At 41.3% G+C, this 16,271-nt stretch overlaps 1 protein-coding gene across 1 annotated transcript; it reads left to right on the forward strand.

The window, feature by feature from the left end:
* Positions 1–9,896: 9,896 nt before the first annotated feature.
* Positions 9,897–13,487, forward strand: myclb (MYCL proto-oncogene, bHLH transcription factor b). Its single transcript, XM_036566358.1, has 3 exons — positions 9,897–10,247; positions 10,955–11,612; positions 12,820–13,487. The coding sequence occupies exons 2-3, from the start codon at positions 11,009–11,011 to the stop codon at positions 13,470–13,472; spliced, it is 1,257 nt and encodes a 418-aa protein (XP_036422251.1). The 5' UTR covers positions 9,897–10,247; positions 10,955–11,008; the 3' UTR covers positions 13,473–13,487.
* Positions 13,488–16,271: the final 2,784 nt, after the last annotated feature.

Genomic DNA, 16,271 nt, shown 5'->3' on the forward strand with positions numbered 1-16,271 from the left:
AGAATCATCCTCAACTCTCCTGAGCCATCAAAGCAACACTTTCCTCCAGGAGCACCTCTGATGTTTGTCTCTTGATTCTGTATTGTCAGATCAATCTGCAAAATAGTCAGGAATATTTAACATAAGGACTTTTATTATCTCATCTTCTCATTCTGCTCAGCCATAAGGTTAAGAACATATGTCGTAATGTGATATCTGGACAATGCCAACACTCTCCATGTACTGCTTCTTATTTTTAATAGTGTATTTCTCATCACCAGATAGTGATTATGAAATCTTTGAACAGAGTCTGTTGCTGTGAAACGCGCCACCTCCCTCTCCCTTCCCAACTCTCACTCGATCTGTATCTGTTCTACTCTCTCACTTTCTCTCTTTCCTTCCCATCTCTTGCTCTCTTCCTTCTTCCCTTACATCTCTCTTAGTCTTTCTACCTCTCCTTGCACTCTCTCTCTCTCTCTCTCTGTCTCTGTCTTGCTCTCTTTTCTCTCTTTCTCACTCCGTCACTGATGCCAAGGCACAGTTCACAACAAGAACAAGCTGTACCAAGAGCTGAGCTGACACCCCCTCTCTCTCTCTCTTATCTCTTTCTCTCTCATACATCTCTCTCTTTCTTATATCTCTCAGCGACTTTATATCTTTCTCTTGCTCCTTCTCTGTCTCTCTCTCACTCTCTCTCCTCTCTCTCTCTCCCTCACTCTGTCTTCTATCTCTTGTTCACTCCTTTTTCTCTCTCGCTCCCTCTCTTTATTTCCTCACCTCCTTCTCTCACTCTGTCTCTCCTCTTTTTCTTTTTTGTCTCTATTACTCTTTTCTCTCACCTTCTTTCTCGCCTACTTTTTTCTCTTCCCATTTCTTTTGCGCTCGTATTCACTTTCTCATCTCTTTCCGTCTGAATCTCTTTCACTCTCTCTCTTCTCACTTTTTCTGTCACCCTCTTCTCTCTTTTTATATCTCTTTCTCTTTTACTCTGTCTCTCTCACTCTCTCTCTTTCTCTCTCTCTCTCACTCTTTCTCTCCCTCTTCTCGCTCTCTCTCTCTCTCTCTCTCTCTCTCTCTCTCTCTCTCTCTCTCTCTCTCTCTCTTTCTCTCAGGACTGATTCTCACAGGAATGCAATAAAAACCTTGGAGCTTTTGTGATTAATGAGGGCCTATCAATCAAGCAGGCCACATGACCCTCCCACTCACATTCCACTCTGCTGGTCAATAGTCTGTGCACTCCACAACCCAGCTGACAAAGCGACAGTGGTCACTCTGCACAAGAGGTCTCACAGTTGCTTTCAAATGATGCCTAAATATTAATTCAAGCATGGCAAAGTAGAACCTTATAGCAGTGATATGAGGCACTGCTGCTGGCTTAATGCTGTATTCATTAAGATGTCAATGATGCAGTGAACTGATGACTCAGAGGAAATGGGCTGAATGATGTGCACAGCTAACACCTTGAAATTCAGCAGAACTGTAGGTGTTTTTCTCTCTTCAGAATTTGGAGTTGCAAGGCTACGTTCACTTACATTTACAGCAGGTACAGTTATCCAGGGTGACTTACAATGTGATCATTTTTAACAGAGATGGGTGAAAATAGTAGTGTTGAGTGTTTTGCCCAAAAATATTTATTCATATAACGTAAGATGCTTGTCCTACTACACTTTACTGAAAGGGTCATCGATCTGATTTTTTTTTCCTGTGTGAACACAAAAATCTGAATTTTAAATTTGAGCCACGTTTCTAAGATAGATACAGGTCCATTGGTTATCAGATGCACTATATGGCCAAAATTATGTGGAAACCTGACCATCACACCTAAATGAGCTTGTTGGACGTCCCAGTTTAAAACCACGGGCATTAACAGCAGTTAGCCTTCACTCTTCTGAGACGGCTTTAAACAAGATCTTGGAGTGTGTCTGTGGGGATTTGTGTCCGTTTATTCAAAAGAGCATTTGTGAGGTCAGGCACTGATTTTGGATGAGAAGGCCTGGCTCACAACAAGAAAAACAGCAATGAGAAAAACAGTCCCTCCTCTGCCAAACTGTACTGTTGGCACTGTGCATTCCGGTAGGTCAAGTTCTCCTGGCATCTGCCAAACTTGGATTCAGCCATCAGACTGCTGGATAGTGAAGCATGATTCATCACACCAGAGAACACATTTCCACTGCTCCAGAGTCCAGTGGCAGCATACTTTACACCACGCCAGCCAAAGCTTAGCATTGCACATTGTGATCTTAGGCTTGTGTGCTGCTGCTCGGCCATGGAAACCTATATCATAAAGCTTCTGAGGCACAGTTATTGTGCTAATGTTGCTTTTTAGAGGCAGTTTGTAGCTCTGTAGTGAGTGACGAAACAGAGGATAGGCGATTATTTGAATGCCGCATGCTTCAGCACTCGACTGCACCTTGTTGCTAAATGCTTCCCTTTCACAATAATAGCACTTACAGTTGACCAGGGCAGATCTAGCAGGCTGAAATTATGTGAACTGACTTGTAGCAAAGGTGGCATCCTATGACAGTGTTATGTTTAAAGTCTCTGAGCTCTTCAGTGTGATCCATTCTACTGCCAGTGTTTGTCTATGGAGATTGCATGACTGTGTGCTTGATTTTATACACCTGCTGGGTGTGGCTGAAACGCCTGAACTCAATAATTAGGAGGTGTGTTTACATTCATTTGGCCATATAGTGTACATGGTCCTGCATATCACTGTCATCATTATTATTATTAGTAAAGAAGAAGACGGCAATGTGTTTGCACTAGTGACAGATTTGGATCACTTGCAAACACAAATATGAATCAGAAGGCAGAAATATCTGAACAAAAAAATCTGAATTGAGCAATAAGGCTTCTAATGTGAACACAGTGTGATTTAAACTGGATTAGTTTTACCAGACAATATTCTGTAATGTAATTTGTAAAGAGAATTGACTGGTCAAGTAGTACCACACAAAGTTTCCATGTCATTTATCTAGATTGCTGCTAATAGCATGAACTGAAACATCATACCTGGATGTACATTTCCGGATTGCGCATCGCTATGTATGAAACAATGCCTTTCTGTGTAGGGCACTATATTAGGGAATCTGCCATTTTGTAGCAGTGTACAAAATCTAGCTGAAAATATAATAGAGAACAACCTATGCGCTACTAAACTCTCACAATGCATCAGGAAATGCACAAACGATATACCCTAGCGGGCACCTATCATACACTGTGTCAAGAATGACAGGATGTGACTGCTGTCCTGGAGTGAGGAGCAAACTCGTATAATGTTATAGTATGAAATAGTTTTGAGTCATGAATTCACTTCCACAAATAGCGTGCTTTATACAACAGCACTGGTGCAAATTCAGGGGTTGGTTGTCAAAAAGTGCAAAGTTTATACACAAACACACCCACAGATTATCTAAGCCGCTTATCCTTCTGGGTCACGGGGGCTGCTGGAGCCTATCCCAGGGGTCATTAGGCAGAAGGCATGAAACACCCTGGACAGGTCGCCAGTCCATCACAAGACGCATAGTTTATATTATTGATAATATTTTCCAAGAAATCCAAAATCAGTAATGTATTGTCATTAGAAGCTAAAATAGAGGGTGACTTTGTAAAGGAAAACACACTGTGCAGCTCAATCTTCTCAATCTAATTGCACATTTTTCACAATAACTGTTTCATTCCATTGGGCATTGGTTGCTAATCAATGACTTGCTTTACACTACAGCTATTGCTAACCATTGTTATTTGTCTGCTGTTGTTTACTACTTTAGCACATACAAAAAGTAGAAAATTGACACATTAGGTAACTTCTACGAGATAAAATTTGACCTGCAGCTTGTTTGGTCATATTCTAAGGAACTGTGAAAGCCAGTTTACATCAGATTCCGGCAGTAGGAATTATGATTGTTAAAGCACATTTGACACAACGTTTAAGACTTATTTGCTTTATTTTTTTTCCAGTACTATTGCACAAACGTAAAGAGCACTCACAGCTGTGTGCTATCACAAATAATATCACAGCTGTAGCAACCTAGACCAAATCACAGCTGTGATGTTTTTCCCAATAACACGCTTTCTCTTGTGTTTTATGCTCAAATATAGCACCACTGATTTTCCAATGAAGGGGATAGCGATTGGAGAACCATTTCAAACACACTGTAAATAACAATAATAACATGGTGCATGGCTATGCTTTTTTCCTGCTTTTACATTACATTACCATTAGGTTGGTTTGAACAGGTCTACTATTACTGAGGGAACTCTATGTTCAGAGGGCCGTTTACTCTGAAATTATTACTGTCAGACTTGTAAAAACCATGAAGATTGCAGATTTGTATTGGATTAAAATTATAGATCTCAACAGTAAAGCTCCCCAGGTAAAACTAATCCAGCCTGAACAAGGATCAAGCATGTGATTCACAGAGTGGTGAGACTGTCTGTCAGTTGGGCTGGTCAGGCCATGTTTCCACACCATGTCTAAATCACATGTACAGATTCGAGTGGCTGTCATGTAAGTAGTCTTTGAGTCACACATGACATGCTGGCAGGGACACTCTGTGTGTTTGATAAGGAGCTTGGCCTGTGCCGGGGCTTTGGTGTTGCCACGGGAACCGGAGGCCAGCACAGTGGTTTTGTTCTCAGACGCCTGTCAGGCATCAGCAGCGAGGGCCTCACTGCCTCTGAAGTGACTGATCAGCATAATCACGCTGCCGCTGCCACTGCGGCCCAGGGCAGGACACTCACTCACTCCCATGCAGATGGCCAGCAACATCTGTTCGTTTACTGCAAGAAGACCTCCAGCCCCCTGGCATATACTCTTAAAAATAATGTTGAATAAACCTGTTCTAAAACAGGTTCTTTGGACTGATGCCATGGAAGAACCACCTTTGGTGCCATAAAGAACTTTTCAATGGATAGTTCTTTAAAGAACCGTTTTAGAAAGTAGGATGTGTGATGGTAAAGAACATTTTTGAAGTTTAAAGAAACTAATATTAAAGTTCTACATCAATTAAAGAACAAGTTTAAAGCGAAAACGATGTTGGACCCTTTACTTTTTAGATTTATTACGTTTGTACATGACCTTTCCTTTTAAGAGAAACTACATTACTGGTTCTTCATAGGTTCTTTAGTTACAGCAATTGTTATATATAGATGGTAGCATGTGTGGTTAAATTGTTCTTCTCTATGATGTAAAACCTGTTGTATGCTTCTAATGCTTCTATATAGCCCAAAAAGGGCTCTGCTATTGTTACAAGTCACAGAACCTTTTTCTGGTACTACATAGAACCCTGTTTGCTAAGATTCTGAATATGAGATCACAAAAGACATCAGTTAATTTATAGATAGATCACTACATAGTGGGCTGTCAATGTCCTTTTCTCTCCATCACACAGATACATTAGAGAGAAGCCCACCCACTCAGCATTACTCCTCATTTGCATTTGGACCCTGCAGGGAATGAGGAGGGTCTCCACTGGCTGTGCATCTTTTAAAAAACAACCAATAGGAAACAACAGTGACCTCCTGATAGGGAGGGGCCAGTGGACCCCCAAAAGCTCCTCATGCCCACCTCTGGAGGAGGGATCTGTGCGTGTGTGTGTGTGTGTGGGTGGTGGGGGCCTACTGCAGGGGGTGAGTTCTCAGCCTACTCTCTGCATGTGGTCGACTTAATGAGATGTGATTTTTTATGTTGTTCATGTATTTCATTAACAGGACTATCAGAAGCATCCTGATGTTATGATAAATGGTACTGACATTTTCTTTCACTGTCAAATTATTATTTTCTTGTCATTCACTAGGATATCTTCAGGGCCTCTCGTTAGAAATAGCCTCAGTAGTGTGTTTTATCTCTCTCTTGACACATCTGAATATACAGTGCCCCCCAAAGAACTTGGACACTATTAAGAAACTTTAATAAGTTCTTTAGGTTATTTCATAAAATGTTTGAAGCTGCACTAAAGCTGCACTTTTTGTTAAAATTGAAGGAAGCAGGATTATTGAGTCAGGAGATTGAAAAAACATACAAAAATATGGTGTCTGTGTATTGCTGATGAGGCCCTGAAGATCTGAAAGTCAGAGGCTCAAAAAGAAGGTCTGGCTCAAGGTTTAGGTCTTAAATGCAAAATCAACATTATACCGAGGATATGATGACAATAGCAGATAAATGACTTACATCTTTGGAACGCATGTCTCCAGTTCTCTTTAAATACTCTTTTAACATGCTCGCAAATCAGATTCATCTGCTCGGGGAAGGGGTCCAAAGCACAACAGATGATATTCTCCCACACATTGCACTGCAGTTACACATTTCTACCAGAGAGGTCTCCAAAACTTACACAGTGTAGCTTCAACAAAGATGTTTGTTTTAGAGAAAACACACACACACACACACACACACACACACACACACACACATTTTCTAAGCCGCTTATCCTTCTGGGTCGCGAGGGGAGCTGGAGCCTATCCCAGCAGTCTTTGGGTGAAAGGCAGGAAACACCCTGGGCAGGTGAAAATTGGAGGGGTATGTTTAAATGAAATTCCACATGGTATGACATTTGTAATTATCACACAAATGTTCAATAACATTTCAGGGCCGCTGTAATTCTGCAAGAAATCACAGTATTGTTTAAAACTATGTGTAATATAATTGATGTCTTTATTTTGTATCTGTAAAAGATTGGCTAAGTGTATTTGAAAGGCTTGGTCATATTACATATATTCGGTTCATCATGATCTTCACTGTTGACACTATTGTTTATCTAGTATCAACGTGTTGATCTCCAGTCTTGATCACAGATAGCACTTAGCAGACGATTTGATCATGTGACTGATGGCATGACTGTAGTACTATTCATCTGTTGCAGTAATGGCATTAAGTATGAGATGCCATTAATAGCTGTATGAAGCTTTACTATACAGGTATCAGCGGTGTTGATGAACACCAACAGGAATTGTCTAAATTACTTAACATGATCATCCATATTTTATCCTTCTTCTAAAAAGTTACAATTTTATAGATATGTAGTTTTCTTATATCTACAACTATAATGTATATTAATGTACCTGTATGTAAAGACAGAATTACAAGTACAGATTAACTTTTTCTTTTCCAATATTGATATTAAACCTTGAGAATCTACCAATATTTATTCAATATTTCTTCTTCAAAGCTACCAAGCTTTAAACTGAGCTATTTTTAATTCAAGCATGTCACTTAGTATAAGCATCTAACAGTAGACTATCATGCTCAAACTGCTCAAACACTCTACTACCCCACAGGAAGAAACACACAGCTAACAATATCACATCACACAGTGTGAATGTGGTATTTCAGGCTATATTTATCACAAGATCGAACCTGATTCATTCCTTTTTCCCCTCTGATATCTGATCCAACCTTTTCTGCTGTTACTGGCCCAATACAGGCCTGATACCAGCAGCAGACATCAGACTGGTGCCATTTTTAGAGATAAGTGTGTATTAAGAGTGAGAAGCATCAGACTATCTGGTCTCCCTCCCCTCATCACTGCTCCAGATTAAATGTGAGATTTAGCCAGGGAAAGGCGTGAATTACTCCAGGTGCTCGTAGATCAAACAGACAGGTCCCAGCCTTTAGAGATGAGTTAGAATCATGAGGAGATGAGAGACACTTTGACCGTTCATTATCTGTGCTTTGACCCGCTGTTCTCTATCTTGTGTGCTAAAAGGCACCAGATGGTGTTCAACCCACTCCGTCAACTTGACCATTTGAGCCTCAAGCTAAAGGCAGTGAGTGATGTCATGCAGTGATACATTCACCACAGTGAAGGCAGAGTGACAGAGTCATCTCAATCAGAGTCACAGTGCTGTATGGATTGCAAGAGGCAAAAGGAACAGAAGGGCCTGAATAATCAAATCATCCTTAATGTATATCCAGTATATCCAGTACATATGCTTGTGTGTGTTCATATGCACACACACACATGCACATAGTTGTGAAAGGTTGAGATCGTAGGTGAAAATTCACATTTTAGAAGTGATTTATAATGTTGGTTTGGCGTGAAAATGTGTGTAAATGAACACGAAGATTTTATGACACTGTGATTTTCTTAAACGTATGTGAACTTATTTAACAAATTTAAAATGAAATTCAAGCATGTTTTATAAACTGTACCCCATTTTTGTACATTCTTGTGGAAAAGGAATCATCTCATTCATAATGTTTATGCACAGTTTTCAGGCTTGTTGCATTAATAAAGTATCTAATAAAAAAAAAATTGAAATTAATTAACTTAGTCCTCTGAATACAAAAAAGTATATTCATTAACACTCTTTCTTGTACCAAACCATTAAATGTGCATCTCCTTCCTGATGCATGCTCTTATCCGATACTGGGCCCATCTTTCCAGTTTTTTTCACCCACTCAACCTGTCCATTCAGGCTTTGCTTTTCTGGTTATTGGCACACTGTTTTGAGGGCAAATCTCTTAATTAGCACCTCCAGTGTGATACCAGTGTGGAAATCTGAAAGAGATTTTCACATGTACACGAGCACACACACACACACACACACACACACACACACACACACACACACACACACACTTACCCATTGTCTGCAGAGTCATACAGCCAACTAGCTCCATGTCCTTTAGTTCCTCCTTTTCCAATGCAAAGGGGAATTATGGTTCAAGTTAGTTCAGCTTAGCAGTGTGTTCACACATGTTTGCATGTGGCTCAGATTTCCAGTCTACAAACTGCACACAGTGCTTTGATAAGAACTTATGGGAACTGCTACATTGTGTATTAAACGGCAAAGGCCCGAGTTACACACGTAGGCTTGTGTGTGGTTCGTGGAAGACTACAATATTTAATTCAACAAATTTGCATACACATACTATGACGTGTATTTGCACACAGATACTCATGCGCTGTGAAGTGTTGGTAGCCTACATATCACACAGCTCTGCAGAAATATTTTAAGAGTAGCCTATCTGAGGTGAGGCACACAAGTGTTCATGATAGCTTATAGCACTGCAGAGCAGAGCTTCTTTAAAGAACTATTCATTGAAAGATTCTCTGGGAAACCAAAAGTGGTTCCTCTCTGGCAGGACTGCCTAGTCCTGGTCCTGGAGATCTAACACCCTGCAGAGTGTAGCTCCAACCCTAATCTAACACACCTGATCCAGGTAACGAAGGCCTTTAGGGACATCAGAGCCTGGTGTGTTGGAGCTGAACTCTCCAGTGTGGTAGACCCCCAGGACCAAGATTGAGTAGCCCTGCTCTATGGTATCACTTTGAAGGACCCTTTTTGGCACCTTTGTGTTTAAGAATGTTGCCCTCAAATCCAGTCCTGGCCTTTGTAATTGCTAATAGTTACATGAGAAATGAATGTAGCTAGCTGGCCACATTGGGTCCTAGATAGAAAATCTGTACTTGGACCTTGAGGGTTGTGACTTGATGGTTTGACTACATGAGCCGTGCACAGATCTCCAATTATATAGAGAAATGTTATTTCTAAAAAATCGGCATAGAAGGGCAAGGTAAGGCGAGTTTATTTATTTAGCACATTTCACACATAAACAAAAGCAAAAAAGGAAAATAAAAAGGAAACAATAAAGACAAAGTGCATAAAAGTGAAAAACAATAATAAAAAAAATGTCAGCAATAGATAGATAGATAGATAGATAGATGCTCTACAAAAATGATCATATTATTTAGACTGCAATAAAGCTTCTTTCAGCAGCGCGTGAATGCCTGGTGTCAGTTTGAGACTTCTGGTAAACAAATGCAGCTACATTCTTCTTTCTCAAAACAGGCCAAACTGAACGGCTTTACTCGGTCCTGTCTCTTTAAATAGGGGCGTGGCTACAGAACTACTACCAGCCTTTATGCAAAACAGCCCGCTCGCTCTTCTGGATTAAACCGCGCTGGAGTTGCTTCAAGGATCCAGAGTGAGTGGAAGCCGCAGTGAGGACGCAACTGTTTCAGCGTTCAGTTTGGGATTCTTCACAGACTCTGTTTGGGAAAGCTTAACCTCGAGGGAAAGAACCCTGCAGACGAACTACGCCGAAACACTTGGACACATATAAAAAGGATTTAGCATTTTTGCTGGAAAAGCACTCTTTCCTGAATGCGCGAGAGTGAAGGCGTTGGGAATAAACAACACAGCTCAGTGTTGTCGGCGTCCTGGAGGAGCTCTTGCCTGAGCCGAGCAGCAAACAAAGTCTCGCTGTGGATTTTCACGACTCAAATGTCTTGCAGGATACGGACGCTTGAGATTGATTTACGGTAAGGGTGTAGAGAGCATTATATCCTTAGTTGACCCTAGTAGAAGTCATTGTTGTGCTTAGTTTAAGTCGTATCTTGTGTTTTTTTGTTCTAAGGATGCAGCTAAGAAATCAGTAGCTTGTGGTCCTTAGCAGAAATCCCCAGTTGAAGCCCAAGTAGATACCTTTGTGTGATCAGCTGAGTTAGTAGTTCATATTAGAAAGTACCGGGGCTGAAGGCTGCGGCGTTCAGGGCAGCAAGGTAATTTCCCTGAAGAGCTGTGAGGCAGCTCTGCTGTAGCATAAACCCCACTGACACACTGCATCGTGTTGTGTAATAGAAGTGTGTTGCGAAACTTTTAAGTTCTACCACCAAAAGTGTGAGCTCAGGCAGGCAAACTGCTTTTATTGGTCAGGCGTTTTAGTAAGCTTCCTCTATTTAGGATTGCAGTGAGGTGAACACATCATGAGTGGGTCATGCCAATTTGAATAATGGATTAAGTGCATTAGCTTAGTAAACCTGCAACCACTTGAACTTGCTCTCTCTTCTGGGTAGACCGTGTACTTTGGCCTATTTTGAGACTAAAACAGCAAATGGAGATGCTCCCATGATGTTTATTCAGGTCCCAGACAGCACAACCTGTGACTTGAGGACAGTTGTGAGATACATCTTAGTTATATATGCCACCTAATTCCATTTCTAAAGGAGATTTCATTATTCCCTTTCAGATCTTGTGTGCTGTGACTGTGTCAGAGTCTGAAGTTGTGTGGTTGAGGAGACCAATGCCAGGAATCAGTGCGAACGTTCTGCCGTGTGACAGGTGGGAGATGGAGGAATGTGACCAGTACCAACACTATTTCTACGATGACCATAACCTGGACGAGGATTTCTTCAAATCCACCGCGCCGAGCGAGGACATTTGGAAGAAATTCGAGCTGGTGCCAACCCCGCCCATGTCACCCATCAGGACAGTGGAAGGTGCAGTGTATCCATCGCTAGGGGACAAGCTGGAGTGGGTGTCCCAGTTCTTGGGGCAGGACGAAGAGCATGAGGGACAATGCAAAGTCAGTGCGGAGAAGACTTTTGGTAACTTGAGCTCCATCATTATCCAGGACTGCATGTGGAGCGGCTTTTCCGCCAGCCAGCGGCTAGAGAAAGTGGTCAGTGAGCGCTTATCTTGCTCGGGACAGTCCAAGCTGCCCTTCACCCTCCAGACTAACTCGACGCAGCCCAGCAAGTCGCAGGGTGTCCCTGCAGACGCCACGCCTGTTCTCAACAGCTTGGCGACGGATTGTGTGGATCCAGCGGCTGTCCTGACCTTTCCCTTGAGCAGCAGCTGCAAGAAACAGGTGTCGTCCGGGTCAGAGTCACGCACCGACTCCTCTGGTAGGTGTTCAGTCCTTGACATTGGTCCAAGTGCAAGATGTACATGCAGTTTTCTAGACTCCCTCAAGGATTGTTTTTCTCACAAGTGTTCTTACTCAAGTGCTAAATAGCATTAATGTTATCATTTGCCTCATAAGACCCTGATAACTATTAATTAAACTGATCTCTTCAGGCAACACTGGCTTATGTGACGTTTCAGTGTAAAGTTATATTTCTGTAGGTTTCATTTGTTTTAAAGAGTCAAATCAGTAACAGTCTTGTAGAGGTGTTACTCGAGTTATGCAATAATGCCTAAGTTTTGAGGTTGACATCATGTGTGGAATGTCTGTGTGGACTTGTGCCATAGTCCTGCATTCCAGAACTCAAACAACGGGATGGATTGTTTTACTTGTGGGCGGAGAATAGAGAACGATCAGCTGAAAGAGGAACCAGTGAGAAGTATAGTTAAACTTAAGTTGAGGAGGACCACAGAGTTTCTCCGCTCCTGAAGGAACAATAAAGATCTTTTTAAAAAGTTGCATGAGTACAGATTAAACTGGCTTGTTTTTATCATAGCCTTTAAAAGCCAGTGTCTAACACAGTGAAGATGCCCACTTTAGATGTTACAGGAATTGACCTCACAGCAGAACTGCAGTGTTTTGACATTATAATTTTGGAGCACAGCAGCTTGTCTGGAGGTTAATGCTCTTAAGTATCTAGCTAGGCTCTTAGTTTATGGCCTTGTGTAATTTGTGCTTTTTAACTGCCTTCAGCTGTAGTTTGGATGCTCAGCTGTAATGATGCAGGTGTTGGCCTTGAATGCATTTGAATTAAACTGAGAACAGTTTCCTCAAACTCTGTTAGCCCTTCTGTGTTTACAGAACTGCGCTGCTGAACACGTGCAACACTTATGGTGACAAACAGCTCTTTGGTCATAGTTTATTACTGTAAAATCACTTCAAGTCAGGCAGAGGTCTTTTATAGGATTTCCTCCCACAGAGAATAGCATTTCATTGGAATCTTGAATTCAATTTAACTGAATTCAGTTGAATTAGTTCCTCTGCATAACCGTAACCTTCACCTTGATTGAGTCACAGGAGTTGTGGATAGATGTGCACTTAAAATTAAGCCTATCATCTCATTAATGGCAACTGATACATGCTAAATTAGTGCTAGAATAATGACTCCAGTTTTGGTTAGTAATATCTGTTTGTGCTGATCTTTTCAGATGATGAAGAGATCGATGTGGTGACAGTGGAGCATAAGCACAATAAGCCACGGCTGGTCAGCTCCCGTAAGCCGGTCACAATCACCGTGCGTGCTGACCCATACGACCCCGGCATGAAGCGATTTCACATCTCCATCCACCAGCAGCAGCACAACTATGCCGCCCCCTCCCCTGACAGCCATGCTGACGCAGAGCCTCCTCGTAAGAGGGTCCGGCAGGAGACTTCTCAACCACGGACAGGCTCCACACCCCACATGCTCGAGAGCAAACCCCACTTACCTGTTGCTGCCGTCTCCATGCCAGCACAGGCCATGGCCACTTCCCCACCCCACGCTTCATCCCATCTCAGCCTCAAATCCCAGCCCTCTAGCCCTCAGAGCTCAGACAGCGAAGACATGGACAGACGCAAGAACCACAACTTCCTGGAGCGAAAGAGACGCAATGACCTGCGCTCTCGCTTTCTGGCCCTGAGAGATGAGATTCCAAGCCTGGTGGACTGCCCAAAGACGCCCAAGGTGGTGATCCTGACCAAAGCGACAGAGTACTTGCGTCTACTGCACATCACTGATAAGCAAAAGGCCCAGGAAAAGAAGCAGCTGAAGAACAGGCAACAGCAGTTACTTCGGAGGCTAGCAGAACTAAAACGTTCCTAGTAAATAAATAATAAAAAAAAAGGCCCAACTTTGACAGAGCCAGTCCAGTTACAAGAACTGCTCACAGAAATGGAGATATTTAAAAGCAAGGACACCTGTACTTTATTTTGTAATATTATTCTAAATATTATTATTTTTTTATGTTCTTTGCACATTTGATTCTGGAGTTGGGGAGATGGATACTTTCAAACAGACTTATTAGGTGGCTCTTTCTCCTGGTTTGTTATGGATTACATAAACTTCACTCTCTTTCCCAAAGAAAGCCCTGCTGAGTATTTGTACCTTATGTAAAAGAATTGAATTGAAAAGATTGAAGATAATAACCCCAAATTGCTCTCGCATATTAAATCAATCCTGGCTGAGGATATTTTGTAATGTTGAGTTAGCATGCCATTTAGGCATTATTTGAAATGTAGCATTTAGCCTGTATGCATGTTTAACTACCCTTATAAAATGGTTTTTGTGTGATAGAATTTGCAAAAAAAATCTGATTTCATAAGCTTAGTGGAACCTGAAACGTGTAATTTGAATGCCCTGCTGTGCCATTACTAACATTCAAAATCATTTAAACAATTTTCAAAGTGAAGTTTGTGTGCCCATTGCAATATTCTGCCAGGATTTAACGGGCAGTCTAACGGGCAGAAAGTTGCATTGCCCTTGGCTGTCTGTCTATAAAGTTCACATACTTGTTTTCTCAGTAAATATTCTATTGATGCACATTTGAGTCAATGCCTTACACAGCCTTGCAGTGTATATAAACTGTGACATAATTGTACATAATAGCTCTGCTGTAGATCCATGTGTAAAATATATTATATATGCTTTTTGTTTTAATACCAAAATCAATGCTGTTCATTTGATTAACTTTTCGTCCCTTATTTCCCTCACATGACCTAAACATGGTTGGCCCACTTGGCTTACTCCTATGAGAATATCAAAGCTTCTATTTTTGTTAAGAAAAGTAAAAATAAAAAGGCATAAAAAATAAAATGACACTATCAAACTTTACTTTTTATCACTAGCCACTTTGATGCTGTTTTCACTGCCTATTCATTTCATCTTGTGGATGGGTGTGTAAAATCTTAATAGGTTAGTAAGTCATAAATGTTTAAAGATACTTTTGTACTCTATTTTCCTACAGATTTCAGTATTTCTTGTGTTTTTGTAATATTTGTCATTTTCTGTGTTCTTTTTTTTTTCCCCTCTTTCTTTTGTTTTATTTCAGTGTTGGTGGCATATGTTTTCTTCCATCGCTAATCCCCATTTCATATTGCATTATCCTTACATTAGCAACGTCATTTTCTACCATGGGTGTTCCTCACATCCTGTGGTAGTTGCGCCTGGTTATTTTTGACCATAAAAAGCCGTAGTACTTATATCACAAGCCTTAATCCAGAAGCCAGTTTGCATTTCTTTCTCAGGCATATGATGTGATTGATTGGATGTTCAGTTTTTCATTGGCATGTTTGTTCCTATTCTTGGATGTATAGTATGAAGTGGGATTTTTTTCAGTTATGTTCAGTATAGGAATAGGCTTAATCTGTATCTGGGAAAAAAACAGCCCAGTGAAAGACTATGGCTGCTCTTTAATGTAGCTCATCACTGACCACTTACTCAACTATACACCGCTACACTCCATTAGACCTAACATTGTTTTCTCAACTGCTGTGATCTGCATATGCCACCAACAGTGTGCTGTTTTGTGTTTTGTCTTTGTTTCCTTGGGAAGAGATGAGCTTTAAGAGTGTGTTTTGCCTGATTTCTGTTACATTCTCTTTTCCCCCTGTTTGTTTTCATCTTTTTTTTTCATGCTTCTTTTGCCCACTACAGGTGGTCCTTGTGGGTGGGCATACACTGGGAGCATGGCAGCAGCATTAAGCACTTTGTGTTCAGTACCTCATGAGCCTATAGAAGTCAGACAATTAATAAACTCAAATCATTCAGATGTGTTTTTTTTGTCGTTGTTTGAAAAGTTTTAATGGCATTCAGTATTGTGTCGAAGTATGGGTATGAACTCTCTTTAAACACATGCGTTAATGTGCCGATAGCTATTAACTTCTCACAACAGACGCACCAAGAATGAGAACTTTTTGCAAGAAAGGGTGTAGTCTGTTGAATCATGGCCTATTAATAGGACTAAATTGTACCAATTTTGTAAATTGAGAGAACAATGCTGAAGGCTGTTGTCCCAATTTAGTTTCCCCATATTTAAAAGACCCACTTTCTGTAGATGATAGGGAAGATAGTACTGAGTACTAAGTGAAGGTGGCACCACTAATCCTTCCTCAGTCCAGTCACCCTGACTACTACCAGACAATTCAAATGACCTGGATGTCTGAAAATCTTCACAGGCATAAAATGACCGGGTTTCCTATTTTATATGTAATAAGCAGCCTATATTCCTCTGTCCCTAACCTGTATCAGTGAGGGTGAGGAAACCTGTTTGGATCATTTCATGCACGCGGATGGTTGCAGTACACTGGTTGCCGTGGCAACTAGTGTCTCTTTTTTTCCATGGCGCAGGTCGTTCAGTTTCCATAGCAACAAAGCAGCTATTCTTTTTCTTTCACGTTGAGTCAACGGGCTTCAGAAAGTCAACAAAAGTGTGTGCGAGGTGGAGTGTAAAACCCACCCGACTGCATGAGCCAGGGTGAGTTCAGGTTAAGCAGGACATCAGATAAAGTTGGACTCCTCAGCTTAGTGGCACTGTGCTTCTGTACTTTTGTCAGCCAATGATAACGAGTGTTACTTAGACCATTGTTTCTCAGCCCTGGTCCTGGAGGCCCACTGTCCTGCACA

Source organism: Colossoma macropomum, unplaced genomic scaffold (assembly GCF_904425465.1).
Source record: "Colossoma macropomum unplaced genomic scaffold, Colossoma_macropomum, whole genome shotgun sequence".
NCBI lineage: Eukaryota > Metazoa > Chordata > Actinopteri > Characiformes > Serrasalmidae > Colossoma > Colossoma macropomum.

Coding starts and splice junctions, on each gene's coding strand:
- myclb (XM_036566358.1), top strand. CDS start 11,009: ATGCCAGGAATCAGTGCGAACGTTCTGCCGTGTGACAGGTGGGAGATG. Junction 11,613..12,819: donor GTCACGCACCGACTCCTCTG/GTAGGTGTTCAG, acceptor TGATCTTTTCAG/ATGATGAAGAGATCGATGTG.